The 14,801-nt window shown below is 37.5% G+C and overlaps 1 protein-coding gene across 3 annotated transcripts in view; it reads left to right on the forward strand.

Moving 5' to 3' along the window:
- IKZF1 (IKAROS family zinc finger 1) overlaps nt 1-14,801 on the forward strand; it is a 120,657-nt gene that overhangs the window by 81,115 nt on the left and 24,741 nt on the right. For 2 of the 3 annotated variants that reach the window (XM_075271060.1, XM_075271061.1), the window contains exon 4: nt 3,239-3,403. In XM_075271060.1, coding sequence (XP_075127161.1) covers nt 3,239-3,403 — 165 coding nt within the window. Of the gene's footprint in view, nt 1-1,411; nt 1,472-3,238; nt 3,404-14,801 lie in introns of all 3 variants that reach the window. The other variant, XM_075271059.1, reaches the window with a different exon arrangement.

A 14,801-nucleotide genomic window follows, 5' to 3' on the forward strand; every position in this document is an offset into this window, starting at 1 on the left:
CGCCTTTGGAAAGAAAGCAAACATCAGGTTACATCCATATGTGGGATATTTTTTGGCTCTGGAGAAATTGTATAACAAATTGATATAAATGAAATATCTAAATTTAATCTGCATATTGTTTTAATTGAAATACTTAAAGGGTTCCAAATGTGGTTTTGAATTATATAAGAGGTGCAGTTTTTAAAACAGGGTGATTTAGGGGGGTTTCTAATATATAGGCTTTTAAAATCTACTTGAATACTGAAGTGGTCCCTAATAAATGGGTTTAGGACATTTTCTTGTAAATTTGGAAAACCGCTGTAACGGCCAGTTCACATATGCTGATGTGTTCCGTCCGGAAGGAGTCCGCATGAGGACCCTCCTGGACAGAATACAAGCACAACTGCAAGCGCTGTGCATTTCAAGCGCACGGACCCCATAGACTATAATGTGGTCTGTGTGCTTGCCGCACTGCCCACATGAATCATTTGTGCGGGCAGTGCGCAGCAAGCACATGGACCCCATTATAGTGCCAATATAAAGCAGAGATATGGTAGACAATATTTATTGATGTATTTGGGTGCTATGACTGTCTAAAAAGCAGAGCATTTCAAACTTAGAAAATTGCGAATTTTTCCAAATTTCCATCAAATTTCCTAATAAATAAATGCAAAATATCAATATATACCAATAATATGGAACTGAACACTGCCTCTGATTACATGACATTGACATTGCTGGAATCCCGGAGTCCATAAAAAGCATCCCCGAGATCAGGTGAGTAAATATTCCCCGAACAACCACTTTAAAACTATATGCAGAGAAATGTTTATGGTAAACATACTGTAGGGCTAAATAAACTTCTTTGTATTTTATGTAGCACTAGGTTCACACTAGCGTCAGACTGTCCATTGCTCTGATCTGTCAGCAGACCAGAATATCAGACAGGCAGGCCACTAAATCAGCTGACACATGGAAAGCCCTATGGACCACATTGATTATAATGAGGTCTGTTGGGTCTATGTTGTTTTTAAACTGAAAGCGTCAGAGGAAAAACTCATTTGTGCAGGACTTTTTTTCCCACTAATTTCAGGGGGGCACTGCGAGTGATTCCCCCAATGGAGACTCTGATGCAGATGTGAACATAGCTTAAAAGAAAAGTAAGGCGCATTGGTTTCATGTTATTACAAAAGACTGATTCTATTTGTTTCCCTGGTTTCCTAGCTGAGATATGTACCTAAGGTAAAGAAAAGAATTGTAAATACTGATTCCTGATATCATAAGATACATATGAGATGAATATGATATATTAGAAAAAGCAGATCTGTCTTACAAGCGTACAAACTAACTATGACAAACAGTATGACCACTTCAATGGAGTAGTGACAGTGGCGTGTTCAACCTAGCATCCTGTTTGCCTTCTTTATTGCAGCTATACGTGAGGCTGAGCGGTTTAGGGATTTACACGCTATCATTTTCAAAACATTTTCCCGTAAGTATATTTCTACTGTATTGTGGCATGGTTAGCGTTCTGTAAGCATGTAATATTTACTGCACGGTAAATGTCTTACTTTGTGGTAATGTTTTGCATGCTCTGACATACATTTGTCTCTTTTCAATATAATTTGATATTATTATGTATGCATTACCATTATCATATTGTGTTTGGTATCTTACTCTGTCTTTTGCATGCAGTATAAAAATATGTCTGTTCATGTAAGTGTCATCCAGAAGGTATTGTAGCATTGTTGTATTTTGTCATGACACAACTTTAACTATTGAAACTAAATCACACCATAGCTCTCACCTGACTGAAAAAGGTGAGTCCTTTGTCCCACAGCCCTAAACAACAATCTCTATGACATTTTGGTCTCTAAACCTGTATGCAAAGCTAAACCGTACAAGGTAAAGGTACCCATAAAAAATTAGATGAATACCTTCCGAACCTGTCAGCTGTGGCTGGAAGAGAAAACTATCTCATGTGTATGAAGGTATTCTGACTGCCCCCTAAGTGTAGAGGGTGAAGAAGTGTCTGGTATGTTGGGGCCTGGCAACGGTTTATACACATCTCCCAGTTAAAAACACACACATGCTTGGCCAAGTCTAGCTTTACCATTATATTAGGAATTATTTTTGTGTTAGAATATAGATCTTTCAGAACTACAGTAATCTTAGAAGACTTAGAAGAATCTTAAAGACTGCAGCACAATTACAATAAGGATATATGTCTATCAAGTTCAAGCCAGGGATTTGAAAGGATGTGGGTGAAAGGAAGGGGTATGGCTAAACTTTAGAACTTTGCTGCCCTATTGTTCTAGAGGAAAATTAGAACAATACGTTTCCCACAATAGACAATATGTTAGATGAGTATTTATTTTTAGCAACCTTTTATTTGCTACTCTACAAGGAGTTCCCTCCTCATCTTGTATACATTCCATGAGTGGTACTTTTATTAACCTTGTCATCGAATTCATCGATAGTATTTTTGTCTTCAAGTTGTGAATTTTCCAAGAGGTTCATACACTTTGGGTCTCAGAATAATCATGTGACTAAACTATAGTTGGTTGTTGCATTGGTGATGTAAGGTGTGTCATTTCTGAGGAAGTTTCAGTGTAAACCTTAAGCATAACCACATATAAAACTTATTTTGTGATATAATGTTAAACTCTCTTGTTACTTTTGTAGTTGGGAATTTGTATTATGTATCAGCCTGTTAACCAACTTTAAATATATTCATTATACTGAAATAAACGTTGAAATACAACAATTGCATTAATGAAATACCAATTTTGGAATGATTTATGGGAAATTGCATTAAAGTGGAAATCTATGTTTTATTTCACAAATTTTCTTAATAGTAATTTAATTGTACATAATGAAGCTAAATATTATTATTATTATCATCATTGTTTATTTATATAGCACCATTAATTCCATGGTGCTTTACATTTGAGGGTTTATATACAGTACACAAAATATACAAATATAATACTAACAATGACCGACTAGCACAGTGAGGTAGAGGACCCTGCCACCAAGGGCTTACAATCTGTGAGGGAAGAGGGATAGAGATAGTAGGTGAGAGGGGGAGACTGTTCAGATAGTGGTGTGGTGGCAGTAGCATTATTGGAGATTGTAGGTCTTCCTGAATAGGTGAGTCTTCAGGGCCTAAATTTATACTTGCATTTAATCATATATCAGTTCGCAAAGCTATTCTGTGGTACTGAGTTCAATTCTACAATTTCTCTGTCCTTTTTAGCTGGCAACATAAAAGTAGAGACTCACAGTGATGAGGAGAATGGACGTGCCTGTGAAATGAACGGAGAAGAATGTGCAGAAGATTTACGAATGATAGATGCTGCTGGGGAGAAAATGAATGGCTCACTGAACGGACAAGGCACCAAAGCCTTAACAGGAGTTGGAGGTATTCGACTTCCTAACGGAAAACTAAAATGTGATATCTGTGGGATAATATGCATCGGCCCCAATGTGCTCATGGTACACAAAAGAAGCCACACTGGTAAGGCCTGACATAGTTCTTTCTTTAAAGGCCGAAAAAAGTGATGCGTCATGGCATGCTACAAGTGTAGTGAATATGTGGCTTCATATAAAACAGTTGGCCACTAACAGAATGTAAACTGTATGCTTCCAAAACAGCTGTGACATCAGCACTGACAAGATATTACAAAAATACAGTAAAAGAAAATTTGCTATCTCTTCAAAATTTTTATGATTGTCTGTGAAATATTATAATGGCAAAGCTCCTTTCTAACATTCAATATATGTTTTGCATAATATATAAATATAGAATATTTATATAATTGTTATAGAATACAGAACCTTTATATGTGCTTATTTCTTCTGGAACAGTTTATCTGTGCTTCACTTGAACAGACAAATCACCAATTCGGAACCATAGCTACCCTAGCTACAAAGCTTGCAGATTTGAACAGTATTCAACAGTTTATTACATTTTTAACAAATTCTCTTTTGAACCTCAAAAAACATGTCTTATACAAACATATCATAGTTGGAAGGCCATATAGCCTACTAACATAAACGTTTTAAGTGTAAATCTGGAGAAAATGTAAAACATCACCTACTGTCCAGACTACATCTCTTTTACAATTATTCATACTTTATAAATGTTTAGTAGATGGCGTTCCATCACTGACAATCCATCCCAAACAGTGTGATGACCACTGTGAACACAGAACGTGAAAGACTGACTCCTTTTTTTTTTTTTTTTTGCTTTATGGGAGTTTAAAAAACAGCCAAGCCATAGAATAATCCCATGCATGATCACTTTTTCACTTAGCTTGAGGGATTTTTATTCTAGAGCTAGGTGTGGTTTTTGAGAGGTTGGACCAATATTTCTCAGACATTTATGGCGATCCTTTGGATTTGCCAAAAATGTTTAATATGGAAATACCCCTTTAACCACTTCATGTCCAGCTCATTTTCCATGGTTCATGACCATGATTTGTTTGAACATGTTTTTTTTTCTATTTTCTTAATATTTGGGAAAATAATAAATAGATGGAAAATGTCTGTTTTTCACACTTTTTTCAGGTCTTTTGTCTTTGATAAAGTGCTAATAAAATTTTATTTTATTTTTAAAAAAAAAACAACACTTTTTCTGTATTTTAAATTTTCATGTACATATTGGATCTCCATAAAGGCATAATACACCTTTGGGGACCTGTTATTTCTTTTGCTAATTTTGGCTGTAACTAGGGTTAATAAATTAGCCCAGTTATAGGAAGAAGGCAGCCTGCTTGAATTGCTGATGCTGGTCCTTTAAGACTCAGCAGCTCCTGCAGTTGCCCTCATGACTGCCAGGCCGGGAGGAAGCAATATCATAATATATCGTCCCTGCTTTCTCTTTGAGGAGTCCAGTTGCCATTGACAACTGGCTCCCCGTTTTTGAAAAATGACCTGCGGCTGATCTGCAAGGATGTGCCCATACATCACTGCAAAAATAAACAGCAGGCACCCACACATATATAGACAACAGGCAGTCAGCAGGTACCGTAATTAAAGATTTGGCCTTAACATAAACCTTCCTATGGATCTACAAAGTGGTGGTTTCACAATAATGAAGAGTTTTGAAGATCGTTAAAGTTGTGACTGTTCAAAAATTACATTTTATCAACAATTGCTTTGAAATCATAGTAAAGTTGTGGCAAAGCATTTGCACTGCTACTACATATCACTTTTCTGCTTAGGGAGGAACAGAAGCAGCTTAGTTTTTTGCTGTTTCCAAATCTTCCTAGCTGTTTCTTTGACAATAACTTAAAGAGCTTGTCACACTATTCACAAATACCCCGTTTAAACAATAAGGAGTAAGTCTCTGATTGATGAAGACTTGACCACTGGAGTCTTTGGTGATCAAGACAATGTGTCTTGCAACTTCCCCAAGTGCTCCATGTAATCCATGTTCCATGTGATCAGACATTTATCCCCTAACACATGTCAAAACTGGATTAATCCTGTGAATTCTTAATTTTTTTCCAGATAACCTATTAGTTGGACAGTTCATTTTTTATTTTCTAATTAATAAGATCTTTTTCTGTTAAGAGTAATTACATTAATTATGATCATATAATCATATGAGTATAATTATATAAGAAGTGCACACTTATCGCCATATCATATTCTTTTACAACATTGTCCATGCCACTGCTGTTTTGGAGCTCAGTATACATTGTGTATCCATTGTGGGGCCTTACATATATTTCAGCACGTGCAAAATCACATTCATATGTAATAAACAAAATCCTACTGTGTGTTACATTAGAGATATCCATACAGTCACTTTTGTTCTTAGAAGCACAAATTATGATTTGGGATGTACCTATAGTTCACAAGCAGACAACTTGTTCAGATAGTATTTTGCAAAGAATTAACTTTATTAATTAGATAAACCCTTCACCTTCTTAATATAAATAGACAGATTCAAGCTTGTTTGTAGGTCTTAAACAGTTTATATATTGGTATTGTACTAATAAAAAATTAATCAGAACTAATTATACAAAGCAAACAGAAGAATGATCCGCCAAAACTAGCCAAAACTAATTGAAAAGGGTGATAAGTGTTAAAACAATAACTTTTAATGCTCGTGCTATAAAAATATCAATTAAGTAAATAATGCACAAAATTGGAGCAACATCGAAAAAATCAATAATTGGCTCGGAAGTCTACCTTTTGAATACGGAACAAGAACCGAAGTGTTTTACCATCATGGTGCTGCAGTCAAGATTCTTTTCATATGTAATAAGGTCTCCAAAGTCAGTGGTGACATGGTTTCTGAAGAGGTCCTATCCACACCATGACGGGAGAATGTAGTTCAGGCAGATAGCTAAAATCAACAAGGGGGCTAGTTACTTGCCTTGGTATGCTCTATCTAAACATCTACTAGTCCCTAAATTTTTAACTTCGTAGCCACAGCCCTAGGTAGCTATGACCCCAAACGGAAGCTCACCCTGTTAGAAAATGTCTCTGCCTAACTGATAGGAAAACGTGAATGCGAAAAATTAAAACAATCTCTAGGAATGATATCCCATACCAAGATCCCAAAAAGTAAAATCTTGACTTATGGCATGGAATATAGGATATAGTCACAAACAAAAAACAAAACACATCCTGTCAGCATGTCTCATAAGCATACAACAAATCCATTATACCATGTTCAATGCCCGTTGATTGGAAGTGGGGCATTTCAAAGAGTTCATCCATGTGGGGGGATGTCCGCTGCCACCAATTAAATATTTCTGGCCTATTTGAAGAATAGGCTAGAGATTAAAAATTTTTGGACAATCCCTTTAAAGTGTACCAATTATAAAACATATAGCCTGTTCGCAGGTTGATCCTGGAGAAGGAAAAAGAATCTTATATTCACCTGTACTATTCATTTATGAAAAGTGGCAAACCTGGCTATAACAAAGTAGCTCAGCACAGGTATATATGACTTGGAGCAGGATATGTAAATAAAAATATGAGTTAATTTTTGCAGTACTCCTAAGAGAGAGAATTTAAAGAGGCCTTTTCATGTCCTCATCAGTGTGCGGTATTGTATACCACTAAGAGGCCTACAGTGGGCTGATTTCCTGGTCAGCTTTCCGATTGGCTATCCCGCATGTGCTCTGGTGCTGGAGATATCGGTAAAGTTAATTTTAGCACCCATATGTCCCACTGTCAGAAGGGCATCATTGCTAGGCTGTAAGGAACGACCCTCCCCCTGACTATACTCTTTAAATAGTCTTGTACTGTTAGTGGGGGTGTTCCTTACAGCTCAGTGTCCAAATTAGCAGCACCAATATCACCAGCACTTGGGCACATACTGCACTGTTGTCTTTACTAGCGGTATAAAATACTGCACATTGATGAAGACATGAAAGGTTCTTTTTTAAGTCCTGCTTATTCTGTCAACGCAGATTGATTGACTATCACAAGCATATTAAGGGGGCATTCACACGGAGTAACGCGGCGCTGATTCTTCCACGATAGCTCGCGGCAGAACCAGCGCTGATAAAAAAAAACCTCCCATTGACTTCAATGTGTTACGCACGTTAAACAGAACCCATTAAAGTCAATGAGAGTCTAAGTTTAAGAAAGCACTAAACTGTGCCAGATTTACCAAAGTGTCTAATGCTCTTATAAATCTGTCTAGTCTAACTTTACACCACTTGTTAGTTGGCTTAGATTAGGGCAAAAAATGAGTAGGTCAAACCCATTCTCTTTTCATACAAGTCGTAAATGTGTCTATAACACTTGATGAATGTGGCTCAAGGCATACTAGACAGATTTGTGGCACAAATTATGAGAATTCTGGCACCTCCCCCTTAGTGTCTCTCCTAAGAGTTCTATTCATACCTACTTTGCTTTTTACTCTTTTTTTTTTTTTTTTACATCTTATGAGCCTATATATAAATGTAGAAGCTCTGAAATTAATATTTGTATCCCACTACCAACTGTTTTGTGCCTAAAAATTGCTAACTTTGGCAGGCCTTCTTTGTACAGTGTTCCAGAACACCTGAAAGGAAATCTGTCACCAGGGTGAAACATATATCAGCAACACAGCCAGACAGGTCAGGCTCACCTGAATAAATCCCTTTTTCCTCTTGAAAATTTATGCCTGGTCCTATGATTTAAAAATTTAAAATCCCCACCATTGTAAAGTTATGGTTCAGGTTTAATGCAGTCTAGCAGGAGCAGTTTGGGTGTCTGATTTGGAAATGCCTTCTCATTTCTAAGTTACAATGAATTACTCCATGAGTATATGTAGGGAAAAGAGGACGTAAGTGTCAGAGCTTAGTGACCGATGTCACTGCAGGTTTTTTTTTATAGATACCCTAATTACAGCGTAAGCCGGATGTCATCCGTGTGCTGCTTGTGTAAAGGTGTGCCTCCACAAGAAAAACCCAGATAGCACACTGACCATTAATACGGCCATCTGCAAAGGGTTTAAAACTGTAGAATGAAAAAAAAAAAATAGTGTGAATATTCCCTATGGTGTTTTTATGAACTCATGCGTTCATGAGTTTAGATTATTACATATTATGTAATAAAAATAATGTATGCAGCAAGTACAATTGTGAAATAAATGACAAAAGAAGGAAAAAAAAGTACCAGCCATGCAAAAGCTCAGTATAGCTGCCTTATTTAATTGAGACTATACATGTTAGGTATCAAAACAAAACACAGAACCTGCTTCAATAATTTATTCTTCTATTGATTTACAATTTTATAAAATAAAAAAAATAAAAATATTATTTATCTAGAAAAAAAGGTATCAATGAACAGCCACGGGTCATGAAAAAGATTCTGAAAATATTTCTTGAATCTCTACTGGAATTCCTGTTTTTGTTAGAAAATAAAATCAGTTTCTAGTCTGTGCTTTATTCTCAGCCATCAAGTTTGGCCATATATCAATACAACAGTGCAGATGACTGTATTTATAACTGGTTAGTCTATTTAACAGGAGTCTAATACCACCAAAACCGCTTTTAGGGTAAGTTCAGATGGAGATGCAGATGAATACAATGCATCGGCATCTTGTCACGGCATTCCGCTCCGAATTAGGCCCAAATGAATGGGCCTAGTCAGGAGTGAGTGGGAAAAAATGCTCGCACAAAAAGGAAATGACCGGCTCCCATTGACTTCAATTGTGATGGATTGTTGTTTGCAGCATTTCCATTTCGCATATTTTTCTTCAATGTATGGATGAAATATGCTAGAATCCCATCCAGCTTTTGCTGTGGCATTTCCACCGCGGCCAAACCATGGCGTTTATGCCACATGGTGCATCGGCCTAAAAGACAAATAGCACTCATTCGCTTCTTAGTCCTGCCATTTACACATATGGGGTATTTTTATATTCTGAAGAAATTGCAGAATTAGATTTAGAGTGCATTTTCTCTGTTACTCTCACGTGAAAAGGGGGAAATTTGGGACTACAGATAAATTTTATCTCAAAAACTATAAGTTTTCATTTTCATTACCCAATGTTAATATATTCTATGAAAAACCTGTGGGGGAAATGTGTTCACCATTGCCCTAGATAAGTTCTATGATGGCTATAGTTTCCAATATGGGGTTGCTTTTTGGAGGGTGGCTCCATTGTACAGGTACTTTAGGGACTTTACAAATAAGACATGACACTTGAAAACTGTTCCAGACAAATCTTCCCACCATAAAGCCAGGTATCGCTCTTTCCCAAGTGAGTACTGCTCATACAGCAGTTTACCACCACACATGGGTATTTCCATATTCAGAAGAAATTTTGGTGCCAAGTTTATGTTCATATTAACCTTTGTATATAACCTTTGGAAATATTTTTTGATCTTCACAACTTAATGTTAATAAATTTTATGACACATCTCTAGAATCAAAATGCTCAATATATCCCTTCATGAATTCCTTGAGGAATATAGTATTCATCAAGCGATCATTTAATGGGGGTTTTCACTATTCTGGTACCTCAAGGGCTCGGCAAATGTGTCATTACACCTGAAAACAATTCCTGCAAAATCCATCCTCCAAAAGCATATTGCATTTCCTGCTCCGGGCCTGTGCCAAAAAAACACGTTACATACAAATGTTAACCAGTGGTTTAGCATGTTAGTGGTATTGACGTGCTAATGCATTTTCTTCATTAAAGGGGCTCTATCAGCAAAATCATGCTGATAGAGCCCCACATATGCGTGAATAGCCTTTAAAAAGGCTATTCAGGCACCGCTAAAGTTATATTAAACTACCCCCTGTTTTAAAATAAAACCCTAAAAAAGAATGTTATCTACTTACACATCGTACACTGTGGGTGAGCATTAAGGGTGTGTCTTCTTCTTCATCCATGCCTCTTCTTCCTCCGATGTCCTCCGGTCCCGTCCTCCTCTGGCGCTCGCGAGCGGACACTGATATAAAATAATGGCCTGGGCGCATGCGCAGTAGCATGCGGCTGCTACTACGGCTACTGCGCAGGTGCCCAGGCCATTTCTTTTTATCAGTGTCAGTTCGCGAGCGCCGGAGGAGGACGGGACCGGAGGACATCTCAGGAAGAGGAGGCGTGGATGAAGAAGACGGCGCACCCTGAATGTCCGCCCAGCGTGCACGATCCGTAAGTAGATAACATTCTTTTTTAGGGTTTTATTTTAAAACGGGGGGGTAGTTTAATATAACTTTAGCGGTGCTTGAATAGCCTTTTTAAAGGCTATTCATGCATATGTGGGGCTCTATCAGCATGATTTTGCTGATAGAGCCCCTTTAAGCTGTTCAACCCTTTCAACCACATTTTGTTTAAATTTCTGTGAAAGGCTTAAAGGGTTAACAAACTTCCTAAATTGCTTTGAATGGTTAACATTTATAAACTAATCTGCGTGTTATGACTATCTGTCTGAAAGTATAACATGTTCACATCTTCACCCGATCTCCGCGTTGTGGGTTTCCGTCTTCTGCCGACAAGAGACGGAAACCCGGCAGTCAGTGTCCGCCCGTGAGCGCCCTTGAGCATCTTCTGGACTCCACGGCAAAACTGTTTTTTTTCTTAATCGGACACAAAGTCCTTTATGTCCGACTTTGTGTCCGGTTAAAAAAAAACAGTTTTGCCGCGGAGACCAGAAGACGCTCACGGGCGGACACTTTCCAAACCCATTCAAATGAATGGGTTTGAAAACTGACTGCCAGTTTCCATCTCCTGTCCAGTTTCTCGGGCAGAAGACGGAAACCTAAAAGCGGAGACCAGGCGCAGATGTGAATCCGCCCTAAAATAAAAAAAATGTAAACAGTCCCTGGTCTCCATACAGATTGGTCCAACCTCTTTAAATATCAAACTTGGCTGCATCATTAATCAGTTAAAGTAAATAATAAACAACAAACATAAGAAGACAGCTTTTATTAACCTTTTCCTAACATCCACTGACATTCCCCTTCCCAATGTCTCATATATAAATATGGTGGTTGCTCAGGAGCTGAGCCAATGCTGATTGCGAGTATTTAAGTCCCCTGAATGAGGCGTCCTTTACCCGATGGCACTGCCATTTTTGGTATGATCATTCGGACCTGCATTGGGATCTGGGGCCAGTGTTCCGTTGCCATGACAGCTGGGAGCCTATTGAAAATGCCAAATGACAGAATTTTGCAATGCATTGTAATGTATTACATTAGTGATCAGACTCCCTTAGGTTCAACTTTAAGGAGAATGAAAAAAATCAAACCCGCCCTACCAAAGAATACATACGAAAGTAAGAAATGACTGTGAAATACACACACATTAGGTGTCCGAAAAACGCCCGGTCTACAAACTTATAAAAACAGTTTTCCTGTACGGTGAACGCCATAGCAAGAAAAAAAAAAGTAATAATATAAAAGATATATAATAATAATAATGTAAAAGAAGTAATAATTGAAAGTTCACAAGGATATGGCAACATTAAGAAAAAAATTTTTGCAGTTTTGGATTTTTCTGAAGGTGTTATATTAGAAATAAAACTATATAAATTTGGGATCCCTGGAATCGTACAGAAAAATAGAATACAGGTGACATGTCATTTTGACTGCACAGTGAACGCTGTAAAAACGAAGCCCCTAAGAAATTCGCACAAATACAATTTTTCTCTAATTTCACTCCATTTGAATTTTTTCCAGCATCCCAGTACATTTTACAGAATAATAAATGGTACCATTATGAAGAAAAATTTGTCCTGCAGACATTAAGCCCTCAGATGGGTCTTTGAAGAAAAAAGTTTTGGGGTTTGGAAGGCTGGAAGTCAAAATTGAAAATCGAACAATGCCACTGTTGGGAAGGGGTTAGTTTAGACTTAAAATATAATATATATGGCAGAGTAGCATCAAAAAAAGAAGTCTGAACTTGAAAGCCCATGTTTTATAAATTCTTCCAGATACAACTGGGGGGAAACCCTAAATACTATTCTACCAATTTACTGTTAGATTTCTTTCTCTTCCTGGGAAACAAGCATTTACAGCTGCAGGACAAATATAGGACAAATTCATATGAGGGAGTGCAGTACTGGAAGGCACATGACTACAACACTATTGTGACACTGTTTAGCAGTTATTGTGTACATTGTTATGGGAAATAAATGAAAATAGCCACACAAATGTCAGGAATATGGCATACTGCTGAAATGAAATGAGTATAAATTGTACCATGATGATGTAGGAACATGAAAGCATATCATTTGACAGGGATTTGTCCAGCTGCTCTAGAGTATGGCATTGTTAAATCATTGTAAAAGTGATTAAACATACAGAATATACCAATGTAAGGAAGGGAACATATTAATTGTGTCTTTGTAGGAAATTCTACAAGATCAAACACTAACTCATCTACATCACTGTTGCATGCTCTTATTTGTTGTCTTAGTTTGGTGGTTGTTTTGTGCGCATTATTTTTTGCATGGTTATAAGAATAATTCTAGATATCTAGTCAGCATACTGGTTATGTTAGTTATCTGACTTGTTTCATTATAGAAATGAATGATTTCATGATACGTGTCACACACTGACTTAGTACTGAAATGTTGAATTTTCAGATAAAGGTTGCAGGTTACGGGGATAATACAGAAACAGGACTAATATTGTATGTCACTTTCCAAATACTGTGAAATATTGTTATTGTTTGACCTATTCTGCTTTTATGCTTCAGTATATAGCTGTACAATAATGAATAGGACCACCTACTGGACTAAAGCAAATAGTACGCAAGTTACTTTCAATCTTTCCTACAAAATTATTTAGCAATTTGCTCAGCTTCGCCTGGTCTATACCATGATTCCTACAGATAGAACTGTATAAACAACATTTCAGGTTCCTTTACCATTTCCATGCCTTTTTGGCATGTTTTTTTTTTTTTAACAGTTTTTGCAAAATACAGTAATTTGCAAGTAAAGTACATAAGTAAATTTAGCTCAGTGAACAACAAAATTATTCCTTGATTTAAAGGATTACCTTCTTTATAAACTTTTTTTTTATTTCATTTGTTTATATTCAGTAATAGCAAATTGTGTTTTTTAATGTGTACATGCATTTTAAATTCTGACCAGGTCTTATACCAGTTGGTAGCCCCAGTCTCTAAACTCTAAAATAGGAAAGCCCATGGACCAATCAGTCCTCTGTAATGCACCCATGACTTAACTGAGTGGGAGTCAATATGGCATCTGTCATGTGACACACATATACATGTACACACATCCATCATTATCAAAGGAGTCTTTGCATTCAGTATACAGCAGTAGGTTACCTAACATCCATCAACTGTAGGTTTAATTTACTTGTATATCAAGATATTACTGCCTATACTAGACACTTAAAAAAAGTAAAATAAAAAAAACTGTCAAAAATAAAGCACAGAGAGAGGAGATTGTGAGTAGACTATGAGGGCTGCTTCTGCACAACCATAATGATGTTAGGGAATAGCCAGATGATAATTCCCCAGAAGCTGCTGGTGAACCCTGGAGGAAGGGGCACAAGGGACAGTGAGCCCTAAGCTGAAGCCCCCAACTTCCCCTTCCTATTGCCAGACCCTATCCTAGGTAATAGGTGACAACCACGAAGAAAGTCCCTCCCTCAATACGTGAAACACAAAACGCAGACAAGACGAACAACAACGAAGGGAGGTCAGCTAGCCAGGGTTCGGTAACAGTAGAGCGATGCAGTGCCAAATCAGAGTCCAAAAGAATATCAGTAGGGAAGCCAGAGGTCAAGGATTAGAATACAAGTAATTAAACAGCAAGATAAACCAGCAAGCAAGAGGCAATAACTGGCCCCAGTGTGACTGTGAGCCAAGACTAAATAGGGGAGGAAGAACCTGCCCTGAACCTGATAGGAAGGAAAGCTGTCAATCACAGGCAAGACAAAATCAAACACTTAATGGACAGAGGCAACATTGGCAGAAGACGGGTGTGGTGCAAATGCAAACACAGAACTAGAGCTGAGTTCACACAGTGAGACTAAAAACTTTAAGCAGATTATCAAACTGCACACGCCTCCTGCGCCGCAGCACGCGAGCAGAGGGTGGTGCAGAGGCCCGAACAGGCAGAGATGTTACAAATGATATGTGTTTTCTCTTCAATATACTAAATTCACCTATGAGATACTGGACAGCCATCACTGAATACCATTGATCACATGACTGACATCGTCTTTATTGGATTCCATGACATGCATTTCTATGGATTAATCTGTGTACTGTACCATTCTTGATCTAAACAGGGGCCTACAGCATGGGTATAAGAAAGGTATGTCAGCAAAATTTAAAGGCATCTAAAAACCCCAATTCAAAAAAGTTGGGACACTGTGTAAAA

This window comes from Leptodactylus fuscus, chromosome 4 (genome assembly GCF_031893055.1).
Source record: "Leptodactylus fuscus isolate aLepFus1 chromosome 4, aLepFus1.hap2, whole genome shotgun sequence".
NCBI lineage: Eukaryota > Metazoa > Chordata > Amphibia > Anura > Leptodactylidae > Leptodactylus > Leptodactylus fuscus.